This window comes from Ammospiza caudacuta, chromosome Z (assembly GCF_027887145.1).
Source record: "Ammospiza caudacuta isolate bAmmCau1 chromosome Z, bAmmCau1.pri, whole genome shotgun sequence".
In the NCBI taxonomy this organism is placed as follows: domain Eukaryota; kingdom Metazoa; phylum Chordata; class Aves; order Passeriformes; family Passerellidae; genus Ammospiza; species Ammospiza caudacuta.
Genome location: NC_080632.1, coordinates 75,585,394 through 75,598,086, shown reverse-complemented (window position 1 = coordinate 75,598,086; position 12,693 = coordinate 75,585,394). Strand labels below are relative to the sequence as shown.

Below are 12,693 nucleotides of genomic sequence, written 5' to 3'. Positions count from 1 at the left end.
TAGAGATTGTCACCTCAAAATGTTTAAATCCTGCTCAATTCTTAACCAGGGAACCAATGGGAAATTTAGAGCATAATTGTATAGAGCTAATTGAGATAGAAACAAAAGTAAGAGAAGACCTAGAGGAAGACCTCTTACCATATGGAAGGGCCCTGTATATAGATGGATCTTCTCAAATTGTAGTGGGAAAAAGGGCATCAGGATATGCCATTATTGAAGCAGGGGAAATCAAAGAAAAAGGGAAATTACCCTCAAATTGCTCTGCACAAAGTTGTAAGATATAACCCTTAAAGAAGGTTTAGATTTATTAGTAGACAATATAGGGACAGCCTACACTGATTCTTGTTACGTCTTTGGGATAGCTTGTACCTTTGGAAAAATCTGGCAAGTGAGGGGATACCTTAATTCAAAAGGGAAAGATCTGGCACATGAAAGTCTGATGAGAAAAGTACTCGAATCCCTCAGAGGACCAAAAGAAATTACCATAGTCCATATTAAAGGCCACCAAAAAGGGGATACCTCTGAAATCCAAGAAAACAAATTAGCAGACCTGGCAGCCAAAGAAGCAGCCTTAGAGATGAGGGACCCAGTTACAGTCCTAAGGGTAAAGGAAGACCAGGGAAAAATAAGGAAAGAGGGGGTATGAATTTTCTATGACAAGGAGCGAAAAGAAATAGAGAAAATGGGAGGGGTGAAAACAGAGGATGGGAAATGGTGGACCCCATACGGGCGACAGATATTCAACTGAATAATAACCAGGAAAGTGATGGAAGAGATACCCCAATTAAGTCACTGGGGAACACAAGGAATATGTGATCATTTTCTGAAATATTACATTGGGATGGGAATATATGAAATAGCCAGATCCGTCAGGAGATTGTTTAACCTGCCAAAAAGTCAACAAAAAGGTGATGCAAAAAGCTACTCTGGGAAGGAGGAAATTAGCCATAAGACCTTTCCAGAGTATTCAGGTCGATTTTACTGAATGAACTCCAGCTCAAGGATATAAACACCTATTGGTATAGTTTACCATCAAACTGGGTTGAAGCACTCCCCATGAGAAGGGAGGCAGCCCAAACTGTGAAAAAAGTTCTCTTGGAAGAAATTATTCTGAGATATGGATTAGTAAGTATTATTACGTGGACCGTAGTCCCCACTTTCCATCCAGTGTTCTGCAACAAGTCATCAGGGCCCTGGGAATGAAGTGGGAGTTACACACCCCTTGCCACCCTCAGAGTTCTGGGAGTGTTGAGAGGGTGAATCAAACCTTGAAGAATATCTTAACAAAATTTGTCTTAGAAACCCAATGGAATTGGGTCAAATGTTTACCATAGCCCTATTATGAATGAGAATGAGACCCAGAACAGATCTATGGGTCTCTCCTTAGGAAATGTTGTTTGGGCTGCCTTTCTTGCTTACCCCCTAGGGTATTGTGGAACATCTAGAGGCAGGGATGACAATGCAAAAACTATATAGAAACAGTAACAACAACCTTATAGAACTAAGGAAAAAGGGCTATCTCCCCCAAACTTCCTCACTGAATTGTAAAATACATGGACTCCTTTGTTTGGAGAATCTGATTGGTGGGACAACTTGTTTGCCTGGAATGCTAAATGGTGGAAGAAATTGGCCTTTTTTGTGGTGTGTGCACTGGCAAGTGTAATATTACTACAATTCCATATCTAGTCCGGATAGTAACCAGCATTGTCCAAAGCAGCATTGTGCTACAAGGTAACATAGACAGGAAAAATGGCCAAAAAGTAATGTTAATAAGAGAGTGATCAGAATGCCAGAAATATGCCTGTACAGTACAAGAAACTGAGAAAAGTAGGAGTTAAAAATAGGTTAGAAACTGTTGATAATTGTTAAGCATGTACTGTTAGTTTGGTTATTATATTGTAAAAGGGGTTTAAAGGGTAGTTATAAGGAATACGGTACTCAACGTACCCTATTACACCTCAGTAAAGTGCATCATCCCCCCACCCCCAGCGAAACGAGCCGGCCTGGACAGAACTGTAATGGGCCAATCAAGCGTCTTAAACCTTCATGCAAATGAAAGGATCCAAAGAGAAACCAACCCAAAAGGACAAAACAAAACAAAACAAAAAAACCCCAAACAAAACAAACAAAACAAACAAACAAACAAAACTACCCCCCCCAAAAAAAAAAAAAAAAAAAACCCAACCAAAAAAAAAAAAAAAAAAAAAAAAAACAAACCCAAAAAAACACCCAAGATTGAAAGGGGCATCTGCCCAGGGAAGCTGAGCCGCTCCACCTGGTACATCGGGGACATCGCTGCCCAAGTAGACGCAGCGCCGGCGCTGCAGCATCATCGACGGGAACGCTACTGCTCGGCCCTCGGGCCCCCTTGCTTTAGGCCTTATTATTATAGTAAATGCTAAAATCGCTTTTAGTACCGGGAGTCTGGTCCCGTGTTTAACAGAATGAGGCTCTGCCAAGGAAAATTCAGGTTGGACATCAGGAAAAGGCTGAGAGGGTGGTCGGTCCCTGGAAATGGCTTCACAGGGAATAATTTGTCAGGGTACCAAGCCTGGCAGAGCTCAAGGAGTATCTGCACAACACGCGCAGATACGTTTTATGTGGCGCTGCGAGGAGCAAGAATTCCGACTCCCTGACGCTGTTGCCCTCCTTCGGTAGGAAGGAAGCCCGCTTGTCCCCGCCCTTCCTGCCGGCGCTGTTGTGCATCCGGGGCACGCGTAGCATGGAGCCGGCGGCCGAGGGCGGTGAGGGACGGGGACGCCGGGGTTGAGGCGGGCCCACCTCACCCGCGGACCCCGCTCACCCCCGTGGTTTCTTCTCCCCTCTCGTTGCAGATGCAGAGATGCTGGGGACAGCCGACCCGGAGCTGGCGTCCACCATGGGCTTCTCCGGCTTCGGTACGTGGCGATGCGGCCGGGGGTACCGGAGCTGGCCGGCGGAGCGGGGCTGAAGCAGTGGGGCCTGTCAGTCCCAAGTGGGCTTGTGTTCCAGTCTCCGTTTGCTTCATTTCCAGGGAAGAAGGCTCGGACTTTCGACCTCGAAGCCATGTTTGAGCAAACGAGAAGAACTGCAGTGGAGAGGAGCAGGAAAGTCTTGGGTAAGAAGTGCGAGCATAGTTGGCTCTTGCATTTTAAAACATTTTGTTTTAAATTTTGATTTGCTCCCTCAGGGAGGTGTTTGAAGTGTCTCGGACTGGCTGTGTAGAAAAAAACCAGAAACGCAGTTTTGTTCGAGGAAGGCAGCTCTGAACAGCTTGGGCCTCCATGTTAAAGTTACTGATTTGCTGATGTTGTCTGAGCGTGTTAGCTGTTTGTGTTTCTCTTCAGTGGAAAGTGTTTCCTAGCTTTGCTGAAAAAATGTTTTTCTTTTTTGTTTATTTAACAGAGATGAAACACAATGTTTCTTATGTAATATGAGATGGAAGTTTTTGTTTGCTTTGATTTTATTGCAGTGTTTCACAGGGATCCTTTTTCAATGCGTGCAGTAAGAATCAACTACTAAAGTACGCAACACTTTGTGTGCTTAAGTTGTTTAAAATTCACCTGTTTACACGTCTGTATACTTTAACTGCACAATGTTGATTTCTCTAAAGTGATCACACTCTTTCAGTATAATGTTGAAAATAATTGAAGTATTGGCATCCTTATATGATCAGCTTATGTTTGATAACATGTACGAATGAACAACAGGGAGGTGTTTACACTGTCCTTTTGATGTTTTGTTGAGTGACCGTTGCAGTGACAATGGAAATTTAATATAAATGAAAAAGTATCTTAAATCCTTTAATTGCTGTTACCTTTTCAAGTATTTCATCTGGGTCTGAAAAAAACCCCTGTCTTATTATCATTAGCAAGCCAGTAATTTTAGTAATTTTAAAGGGCTTGATTATTTGTTATTTTTGTGGTCTCCCTATTCAGAGGCCCGTGAAAGAGAAAAAGAAGACCAGACTGAAAAGGAGTTTAGAATTCCGTATGCTGCCTCATCAGTTTCAGCATCCAGGGCAACAAGACCTGGGTCCACAATAACTGAAAGGTAATTAGATATGGTGGGAGATTCCATACAGTAGCTTTCTTATCTGAGGAGGGTGTTGACTTGTTTTGATCAGTATCATTTAGCTTCTGTGAATGAGTCTTGTTATCTTACATATTTCAGTGGGAATACTGATTTTAAACTTTAAAAAAAATCTTCCTTAAAGATATGTTAATATTTGCAAATATTGACATTATGTAAATTTAAGAGGCAGTTTTTCTGCTTCGTCCTTGGTCATGTTCTGTGTACTTCTATAAAAATAAGAACAATGTTGTTATCCATGTATTTTTCAAAAATATTAGGGTAAATACAGTGACAACATGTGATGACTTTATTAGCAGCTATTATGCCTACCTGTAGATAGAATATTCTTGTTCACACCTGATGAAGAAGAAGGCAAAGTAGGTGGACAGCCTCCCTCTGTGTGCAGATTTTATGGAGTAATGATGAGGTAGAGAAAGCTTTTTTTTTACTTCAGTCTGAAGTTTTATTCTTAAACTTTTGTCTGTTACTGACAAGCAATATATTCAATGGATTTTGCAGTTTAGATTCTGAAATTCTGGGAAATCAGAAGTAGCTGAGGGCAATGGGGACCACATAACTCCATTGTCTGGCAGGGCTGGCAGACATGAATATGTTGTACGTTTTTAGGTTTCTGTATCTATGGAAGTTTAACAACCCATGCAAGACTCTATTAGGCCTCTATATATGCATATTATGGGCTGATATGTGGGAGGTTATTATATGAGCCTATATGTGGTAGGTTATTATAGACAAACTTGTAGAGTTTCAGACTGAACAAATTTTTATTAGAAAATTTTGGTTTTGCTTGTTGGTCTTTGGAAAACCCGGACACTCTCACTAAAATACTTGATTGCACAATATACTACTACTTTGTGTATCCTATGTATGTCTGGTGCTCAAAGAAGAATATTCTGTATTTCCATTTGGTTTGATGATCTTATATACCCATTTGATGACATAATGAAGGATGGCAAGAATTTAAATGTTACATGATTGTGTATTGTAAATGGGTGACTCCAATATACATAAGCAATTTAAACAAGTTATAAGGTGGAGAGTGGTCAGGTAAAACAGAGGCTTTCCATAATTATCTCATTCTTCTAACTGACTTGACAAGAGAGACATCCAGGGCCTTAATATAAAGGAAGATAACAAGTATGTTTCAGTATGCTGAGTTATTGGGTAGGCTCTGATAACTCAACAGAGCTCTGCTCATAGTAAATTTTCTTTGTTTTTGTTTTTTACTAAGCATTAAGAAGGAAGGGCTTAATCTGTAATGCTCTCCTGGAAGTTTTATATTTCCATGTAAAAAAAGGACATGTAGCTTAGTTCTTAAAAGTAAAAACATGAAACTAGAAAGACATGCAATTATGACTCAGTCTTAATTCAGAGGAACAATCCTGCAACTGACAATTTTAGTCTGAAATACAGGATTTTCTAGTTCTTTTTATAACAAAGATGTTTCTTACTATATTGATCTAATATGCATACGTTATTGTCTGATAATGTCAACACTTTACTGAATTTTAAATTGTTTTAATTATTGGAGTTTTTCTTAAATTATCAGAGTAGCCCTTATACCAATTTTTCAGTTGTTAAGAAGACACTCCAAAATAATGTGAAATACACCTAATGATTATTTTTTCTCCTGAGCTATTTTGCTGTAGGGAAATGTTTACAATAGCTAGGGTACATAATTTATGCGTAAGTATAATTACACCTTGAGAAGTGAAAGAATCTGTTAGTATATGAAAAGGAAAAACCTGAGAAAATTGAGTCATGTGCAGAGAATGAACACATGGGGGGGATATGCCCACATACTTGCACAACTCCCAGGATTTTTTTATTGTTGCTCTTCTCGGTGTGCATCCAAGGTAGATGGGCTTTTGGTCTGGCTGCATTGGTGTGTTCTTATCTTTGTATACCAGTCAGGAGAGAGGATACTTGTAGCTATTGCAGGAGTATTTGGCTCTCCCTGCTGTGCTTGGAGTGTGGTGAAAAATTGCACTGCAGCTCTGGCCACGTCACATGCAGAATGGCTGTGCTGCCCCTCAGAATACTGAAATGTTTGATTTGATCAGTTTCCTTCCCAGCAAATGAGAGAATTATAAATGTAATTTGGAAAAAAGGTAGATACTGTTATTGGGTGTCTGAAGATATGGGACTCAGGGATTGGAATGGCTTCCTTGAATCATTATGTTGTATACATCCTTATCACTGGCACAGTTTCTATTTAGTTTCATTCCAAAAGTGATTAAATAGTTTGGCTTTTGGGAAAAAGATGCGTGGTTTGCTAATGTAGGAATGCATATTAACTTTCAAAATACAACTCTTTTGCGTGTAGTATTATGCCTCACATGCTGGAAAACCTTTCCTTTGGTAAAAGGATATCAATTGCCCTATTATTGTAGAGTAAGAGAAGCTCTTTATGTTTCTGTTGGATTTGTTAGGTAGTCATATTCTGATATAGGTCTTTAAATTAGACAAGTTATCAGGCATACAAAGCCTGCTCTTCACTGTAACATCTGATGACCTAAGTCATGTTGGTTTTAATTTATTCTCCTTTCTTCCTGTAGCACAGTTTCAATCACTTGCCCAACAAAATTTTTTCTTGTGTAATTTAGTACCTGCTTGTATGGCTGTATAGGTTAGAATAAATTCTCTTAATCTTTCGTTATGTTCCTAAACTTTTGTGATTTTTATTATAGTCTTAAAGTGATAACCTAAACTAAAAAAAAAAAAAAACCCAAACAAAACAATACCACTGAGTTTAAAAATGAAACAGGAAAAGAAGGTTATTTTTTTCAGCCTGCTCACTTAAAAATTCTGAGAATATAAGCTCCCAAACGAAGTCTGAAAGTTGAGCTTCTCTCTCTTAATAGCCCTTTTGCCCGTTCGAGTGCGTGGCTTGGGAACTGCCAGCAGAGGGAGCGCGGCTATTCTGAATAAACTGCACGAACATAGACACAACAACTCAGCTTTTCAGAAATTTCCATATGCCAAAATAATGTGTTTGTCTGACTCATCTGGGTAACAGCAGAATGGTAATTTAATGAAACTTTTGAAACACTTGGGAGTGTTTCAAAAGATGATGGTGGGCCTACAGGCTGTTAATAAAAGTTAGTGTGCGTTTTACTGCTAATTTTGGTGTCTACTGATTTATGAGAGTGCTCAACATCTTTTATCTGAAAACTACAGTGGAAGTGACAATGTTCTTCAAATAGTAACGTTTTAAATTTTTCTTGCAGAGAGTCAGTGTGCAGTGAAAGTGAGGACACCTCAAATGAGGCGTTAAGTGGTCCTTCTGTGCAATCCCAGAGTTCTGCTAAAGGTCCAGCTGACGATAGTGATGATGATGATGATGATGAAGATGATGATGAAGAATTCATCGGGCCACCACTTCCCCCTGGGTTCAAGGATAGTGATGATGACAATGACAATGATGATACAGAGGAGGAAGATAATGTAAGTAGTTTCTCTTTGATGTTTTAATCCTTTGAGTGGGCTCTGACTTGTATGAGGGCCATTCCTTTTTGATGGAGTTCCCAGGTGATGTATGACTTGTTCAAAATGCAGGTTTTCGGTTTTTCTTGCACTTCTTCTGTTTTTCTAATGATAATTCGTGAAATGCAAATTATTTTAATTTAAAAATATCAGGATTTAAAAGAAAAATACACATGTGAGTCTGAAGGGTAATTCAACATCACTTAGTGTATATTGTTTACTTCTTGTTTTTATGTTATGAAAGAACTAGAGAAATAAATATTTAATACGGCTATTTTAAATGGTTTATTTCCTAAAGCATATATTGAATTTTATATGAGAAAGAGGAGGCAGAGGTGGGCTTGAATCTAGGGAGAACAGTTGTGTTCTGTTTTTAGGAAATTAAGTCTGGTGACTGAGGGCTTGTTGGTTGGTTGGTTTTGTTTACTTGTGTTTATTTTGGTTTGCTTTTTTCTAAATAAGTGCCTGACCAAAAGAACCACTAACAGCCTAACTTTGGTATCACAGATATTCAGTTAAACAGCCTTCCTCTATTTAGTGAAAAGGCATCTGGATCTAGCACTGATGTGGTTTAGTGGTTTAAGGGTTACAGTGGTAGTGCTGGGTTGGACTGAATGATCTTAAAGGTCTCTTTCAACCTTGATTATTTGATGATTTTGTGAAAAGATTAAAGGTTTGATGTTTGTTCTTCAAAACTGCCTGGATCAAATATTTTGTGGCATTGGCTTTTGTGTGATGGTTTCCATGTGTAACAACAATGATAGAAGTCCTGTGAAAACAGCCTTACTTATTGCTATATTGAACCATCTGGTAACAGAAAAAGACCTGTATGTCCTGTTACACAAATGTAAACCAAACTAAAAAACTCTGAATTTCCAGAGGTCCCAAAATGTTCCTTTTGATTTTTCTTTTGTTTTTACCCACAATTCAGTTAGTTCTTTTTCTGTAACATCTCTTTCCTTGCATGTTTTGAACTTGTATTTTAAAGTTTTGAGAACTCATTTAAAATGCCTGAGAGGAGCTTCTTAAGCCATGACATAACTAAATTTCAGAATAAGCTTAAACTTATGTGATGACAAAGTTTTCTTTTTTGTTTTTTGTTTACCTACATAAGTGGTGGGAAATTTTGTTAACCTGCATAAGTGGTGGGAAATTTTGGTGTCTTAGATATTTATATCTCTTTGTCTGACTCACTTGATTCACTGTTGCATATGGATTTCTATAATTATCAGAATGTACATTTAGTCCCATATCTGCTGTCATCATATCTGTACCCCACAGATGACTTGTTCTGTGTCAGAGAACCACAAAGAGATAATCCGGAATTTTCTTTGAGGATGACATATACCCTAAGTTTACTCACTGTTGATCTGTGTTAGGAATTCTCTTAACTTCTGGCTGTTTGGGCACTGTGGAGTTTGTCTGTGTTCCTGAGGGCATGATAAGACTCAGTGGGTTTCAGTTGCTCTGGGTCACATTATATTAAAATCACTGTTTCTTTGCTGCCAACTTCTCCAAAGGCAAAACAATTTGCAGAAACAGCTGACTTTACTTTACTCTGTCTTTCTCAGTAGTCACTGTGCTGATTGTCTGCTTTAATTTCTAACAAGGTACTTATTACTGCGCTTGTGTGGGTGCAGCTGGTGAGAGAGAGATGGTGAATTTTGTTTTTTGAATTAGAAGGCTGAATTTATTAATATAAGATATAATACATTATAGTTGTACTAGAAAGAATAAGGAGAGAGGTTTTGCAGAGTAGCTAGGCTAGTTAGGAAGAGATAGAAAAAGAATTTACAACAAAGCTGTGGCTAAGGATTCAGTCTTCTGGCTTGCACTGGTGATTGGCTTTTAATTATAAACATAAAATATGAACTAATCACTAATCAAAATAGGTGCCCCTGTTGCATTCCCCAGCAGCTGATAATAATTGTTTACCTTGTCTTTGGAGGCCTCTGGCCTTCCGAAGACACAGAAATCTGAAAGAAAGGATTTCTGTGGAGAAATGTCTGCAACAGATACTAGTATTTATTTTTTATTCATACATATCTGAATAATGCTACAACTGGCTTGATGAAGGGAAGTTACTGGCGACCAGAGTTAAAATGAAAAGTTTCAGACAGAAAGGTAACTTGCAGTCTGGTGTGATTTAAGTTTTTCTGAACTTAAGACAATAGTTACAAAACAGTCTAGAATAGATTTGGTTGAGAATAAGCAGAGCAGCAGAAATATGAGACTTGTGGGTTTTCAGTCTAAACAGTTAATTTATAACTGGGGAGATTTTGTGTCAGTGTGAGTGCCAGAGGCCTTTGGGGTCTAGAGCCTTCCCTTACTGCTGCTCATGAACTCAGTTATTTTCTTTCCTGTGAAGGGAATCAGGAAGCAGCTGTGCTTTCCTGGTTTCCTGTTGATCGATTGGTGATCACAGTATGATCCTGCGAGCCCCAAGGAAGGCAGGTGTTGCAGTTATGAGAACTCTGTGATTCCTTTCTCTGGCTTGTACATAGCTGGTGATTGGTTCTGCATGGGTGCAGAACTGAGACAGAAGAAACTGAAAGCTCAAATTTTTTTTTTCCCAGATGTAGTGTGAGACTCTCTCTTTTATTATTATATTTTGCTGCTGAAGTAATTTTTTGAAAACACAAATATCTGTGGTTTTGATCTTGAAGGAATCAAATTTTTCTTTAGCACAAGATGTTGTTGTCTATAATTTGTAATCTGAAGTGTTGTGAATTTTGTATGACAAATAAAATATACCTAAATACTGGCTTCACCCTGACATTTTCCCACTGTCTCTCAAGCCTGACTTTAGATGTGGGGTTTTTTTCACTATTGCTTGTTCAGTTGTTTTTGCTTTCTTATGACAGACTGTCAGTAGAGAAATTTGTCAAATTTGGCTTGCTGTGAGGCTGACAACTTTTGAGTCCAGGGTTAGCCCAGGACTGCCCAGCTTACATGAGTTGTTTTACTAAATAAACATTAAGGTGGAAGGAATAGCTGGTGGTTATTTTTTTTTTATGGCAATTTTTCATACCTTCTTGGTGTTTTTATGGGAAAATGACTAACAGCAATTAATTGCTCAATGTTTTGAATTGGCACTGGTATCTTTTGAGTATTATGCATTTTTGTAATTTGCATAATTCACCTGTGATACAAACCAAACACAACTTTTTAACCGAGCCTTAGATATTGTATTAAATGTATGAATTCTCGCTTGCAGTACATTTTCCCCTAAATTGATGTAAGTTATTTTGATCTCTGCAAGTCTTTGTGGTGCTGTTTTAAAGGATTTTTCTGTGTTTCTTTGATCTGTGTTGACACTGATGATTAGTTACATTTAACAAATAAATACTTAGATTAAATGACTTGCTAATTTGTCATCATTCACTTCCATTTGTGTCAAAAGCTATGATACTTAATAAACCACAAGATGCTTGTGAGTATTTATCCAGATGCATTACAATGCTTGTTTTGTAGTAGTGTAAGGAGTAGTGGTTTATCAAGTACATTTTAAGGATAATAGGTAGATGTGGTATTAATTTCCTCTGATATTTTCTTTTTGGTTTAGTATCCTGTTTTATATAAAAGGCTTGCATTAATTTGGTGACTGAGGAAAATTAAAGCTATTTGAGTTGGCTGTTAGACTATTTGAGTTGTGATCATCAAATTGGCTATTTGAGCTATGATCAGAACTTATTTTTCTGTGGTGCCTTTTCTTCTGATGGTGTAAAAACCTGGTGGGATCTTTTTCACATGGTTGTAAGCTGAGAGGGGGAGGGAAGAAGCAGAGCATCTTCTGTAGTGTGAAGTTTTTCAGGGCTGATCTATCCTGATCTAAACATTTCTAGAAAATTTCAGGAAAATCTTTAAAAGAGAAGGCAGTTTATTTTGCAAGAGGGCAAATGAAGAATGAGGGCAATATTACACGTAAATTTTGGATTGGGAAATACAGTAGAAGCTTGGCCAGCTCTTTTTGCCTGGCAAAATGCACTGGGAATCTGTCTGAAGAGGAACAAAGAGTAGCAAGAGCAGTTGTGTGAGGATTGGTAGGTAGACAGGTTTAAATCTAGGACCATAAACATTTTTTAAGGGAATGGATGACACGTGTTGGAAGACTTTAGTAACAGTGTGTATCTGTCAATCCTCTGTTCTACGTGTCATTAGAAAATGTGCTGAGATCTTTAACAAAACTTAATTTAGTGTTAGCATCTTGTGACACTTTTTCTGGCTTGAGGCAGCAGGTAAAGGTGATTGTTAAAGAATTTAGCAGATGGATTTGCAAGGATTTACCTTCTATTTGGAGCTGAGTTACAGTTCATTCTTCTTTAGAACAGAGAACTGTTTCTCCCTGCATCACCAAAGGGATACTAATCATGTTGTAATTATGTCCCTGAAACAAGTACAGCCTTGGGCCTCTTCACAGCCCAAGGCTGTACTCTGATTTGGCCAGTTTCCAAAATGATAGCATTGCTGTATTTCAGGTTTTAGAATTATTTGGAGATATTTTAATTTTTTTTTCCAGAAGTTTAACAGGACATACCAGTAATACTTGTTCAGAATTGAAGGAAGCCATTTCCTGCTGATTTAGATGGAGAATTTAAGTAGACTGTAATTGCTCCAATTAGAATTTGGCTATGGTACCAGACTAAAAATTATAGTGTTGTAAAAATAAATAAATGTTGTGGGAATTTTTAGTCTTCCTAAGGATTTGTAAGATTTAGACTGAGAATTGTCTGTCCTGTAACTGCTGAATCTTATTTACCCAGTCATGTTTCATCTTGTCTAAAGAGGAAAAAGTATAGTAAGCTGAACAAAGCAATTTTTTGTATGCAATGGAAAGTGTGGTTTTGAGGGTGGGAGGCATTATCTTTTAAATATTTCTAGTTATTGAGAAAAAATTAGGTAGAAGTTAACCATTTCTTTACATTTGCTTGTATGTTACCTTCCTATATAAAAATGAAGCAAATGTTTTTTTCATATATATGCATGATATGTTCTTAAGTCTTAACAACAAAAATTAGGTAAATGTATTTTATTTATATTAAACTTGATACAAGTTGTGGCATTTTTCTAAGGATCATTGATGTGGTGCGTAGATTGAGAAGGATTATATCCAAAGTGAGTTAAAGCAGATCTGCA

The 12,693-nt window shown here is 37.9% G+C and overlaps 1 protein-coding gene across 1 annotated transcript in view; it reads left to right on the top strand.

The window, feature by feature from the left end:
* The first annotated feature begins 2,839 nt into the window (after window positions 1–2,839).
* The window catches only part of WDR70 (WD repeat domain 70), a 123,302-nt gene continuing 113,448 nt past the window's right edge, over window positions 2,840–12,693 (top strand). The window contains exons 1-4 of the mRNA XM_058823677.1: window positions 2,840–2,897; window positions 3,014–3,097; window positions 3,918–4,032; window positions 7,302–7,518. Of these exons, the coding sequence (XP_058679660.1) occupies window positions 2,843–2,897; window positions 3,014–3,097; window positions 3,918–4,032; window positions 7,302–7,518 (471 nt within the window). The 5' untranslated portion in view covers window positions 2,840–2,842. The remainder of the gene's footprint in view (window positions 2,898–3,013; window positions 3,098–3,917; window positions 4,033–7,301; window positions 7,519–12,693) is intronic.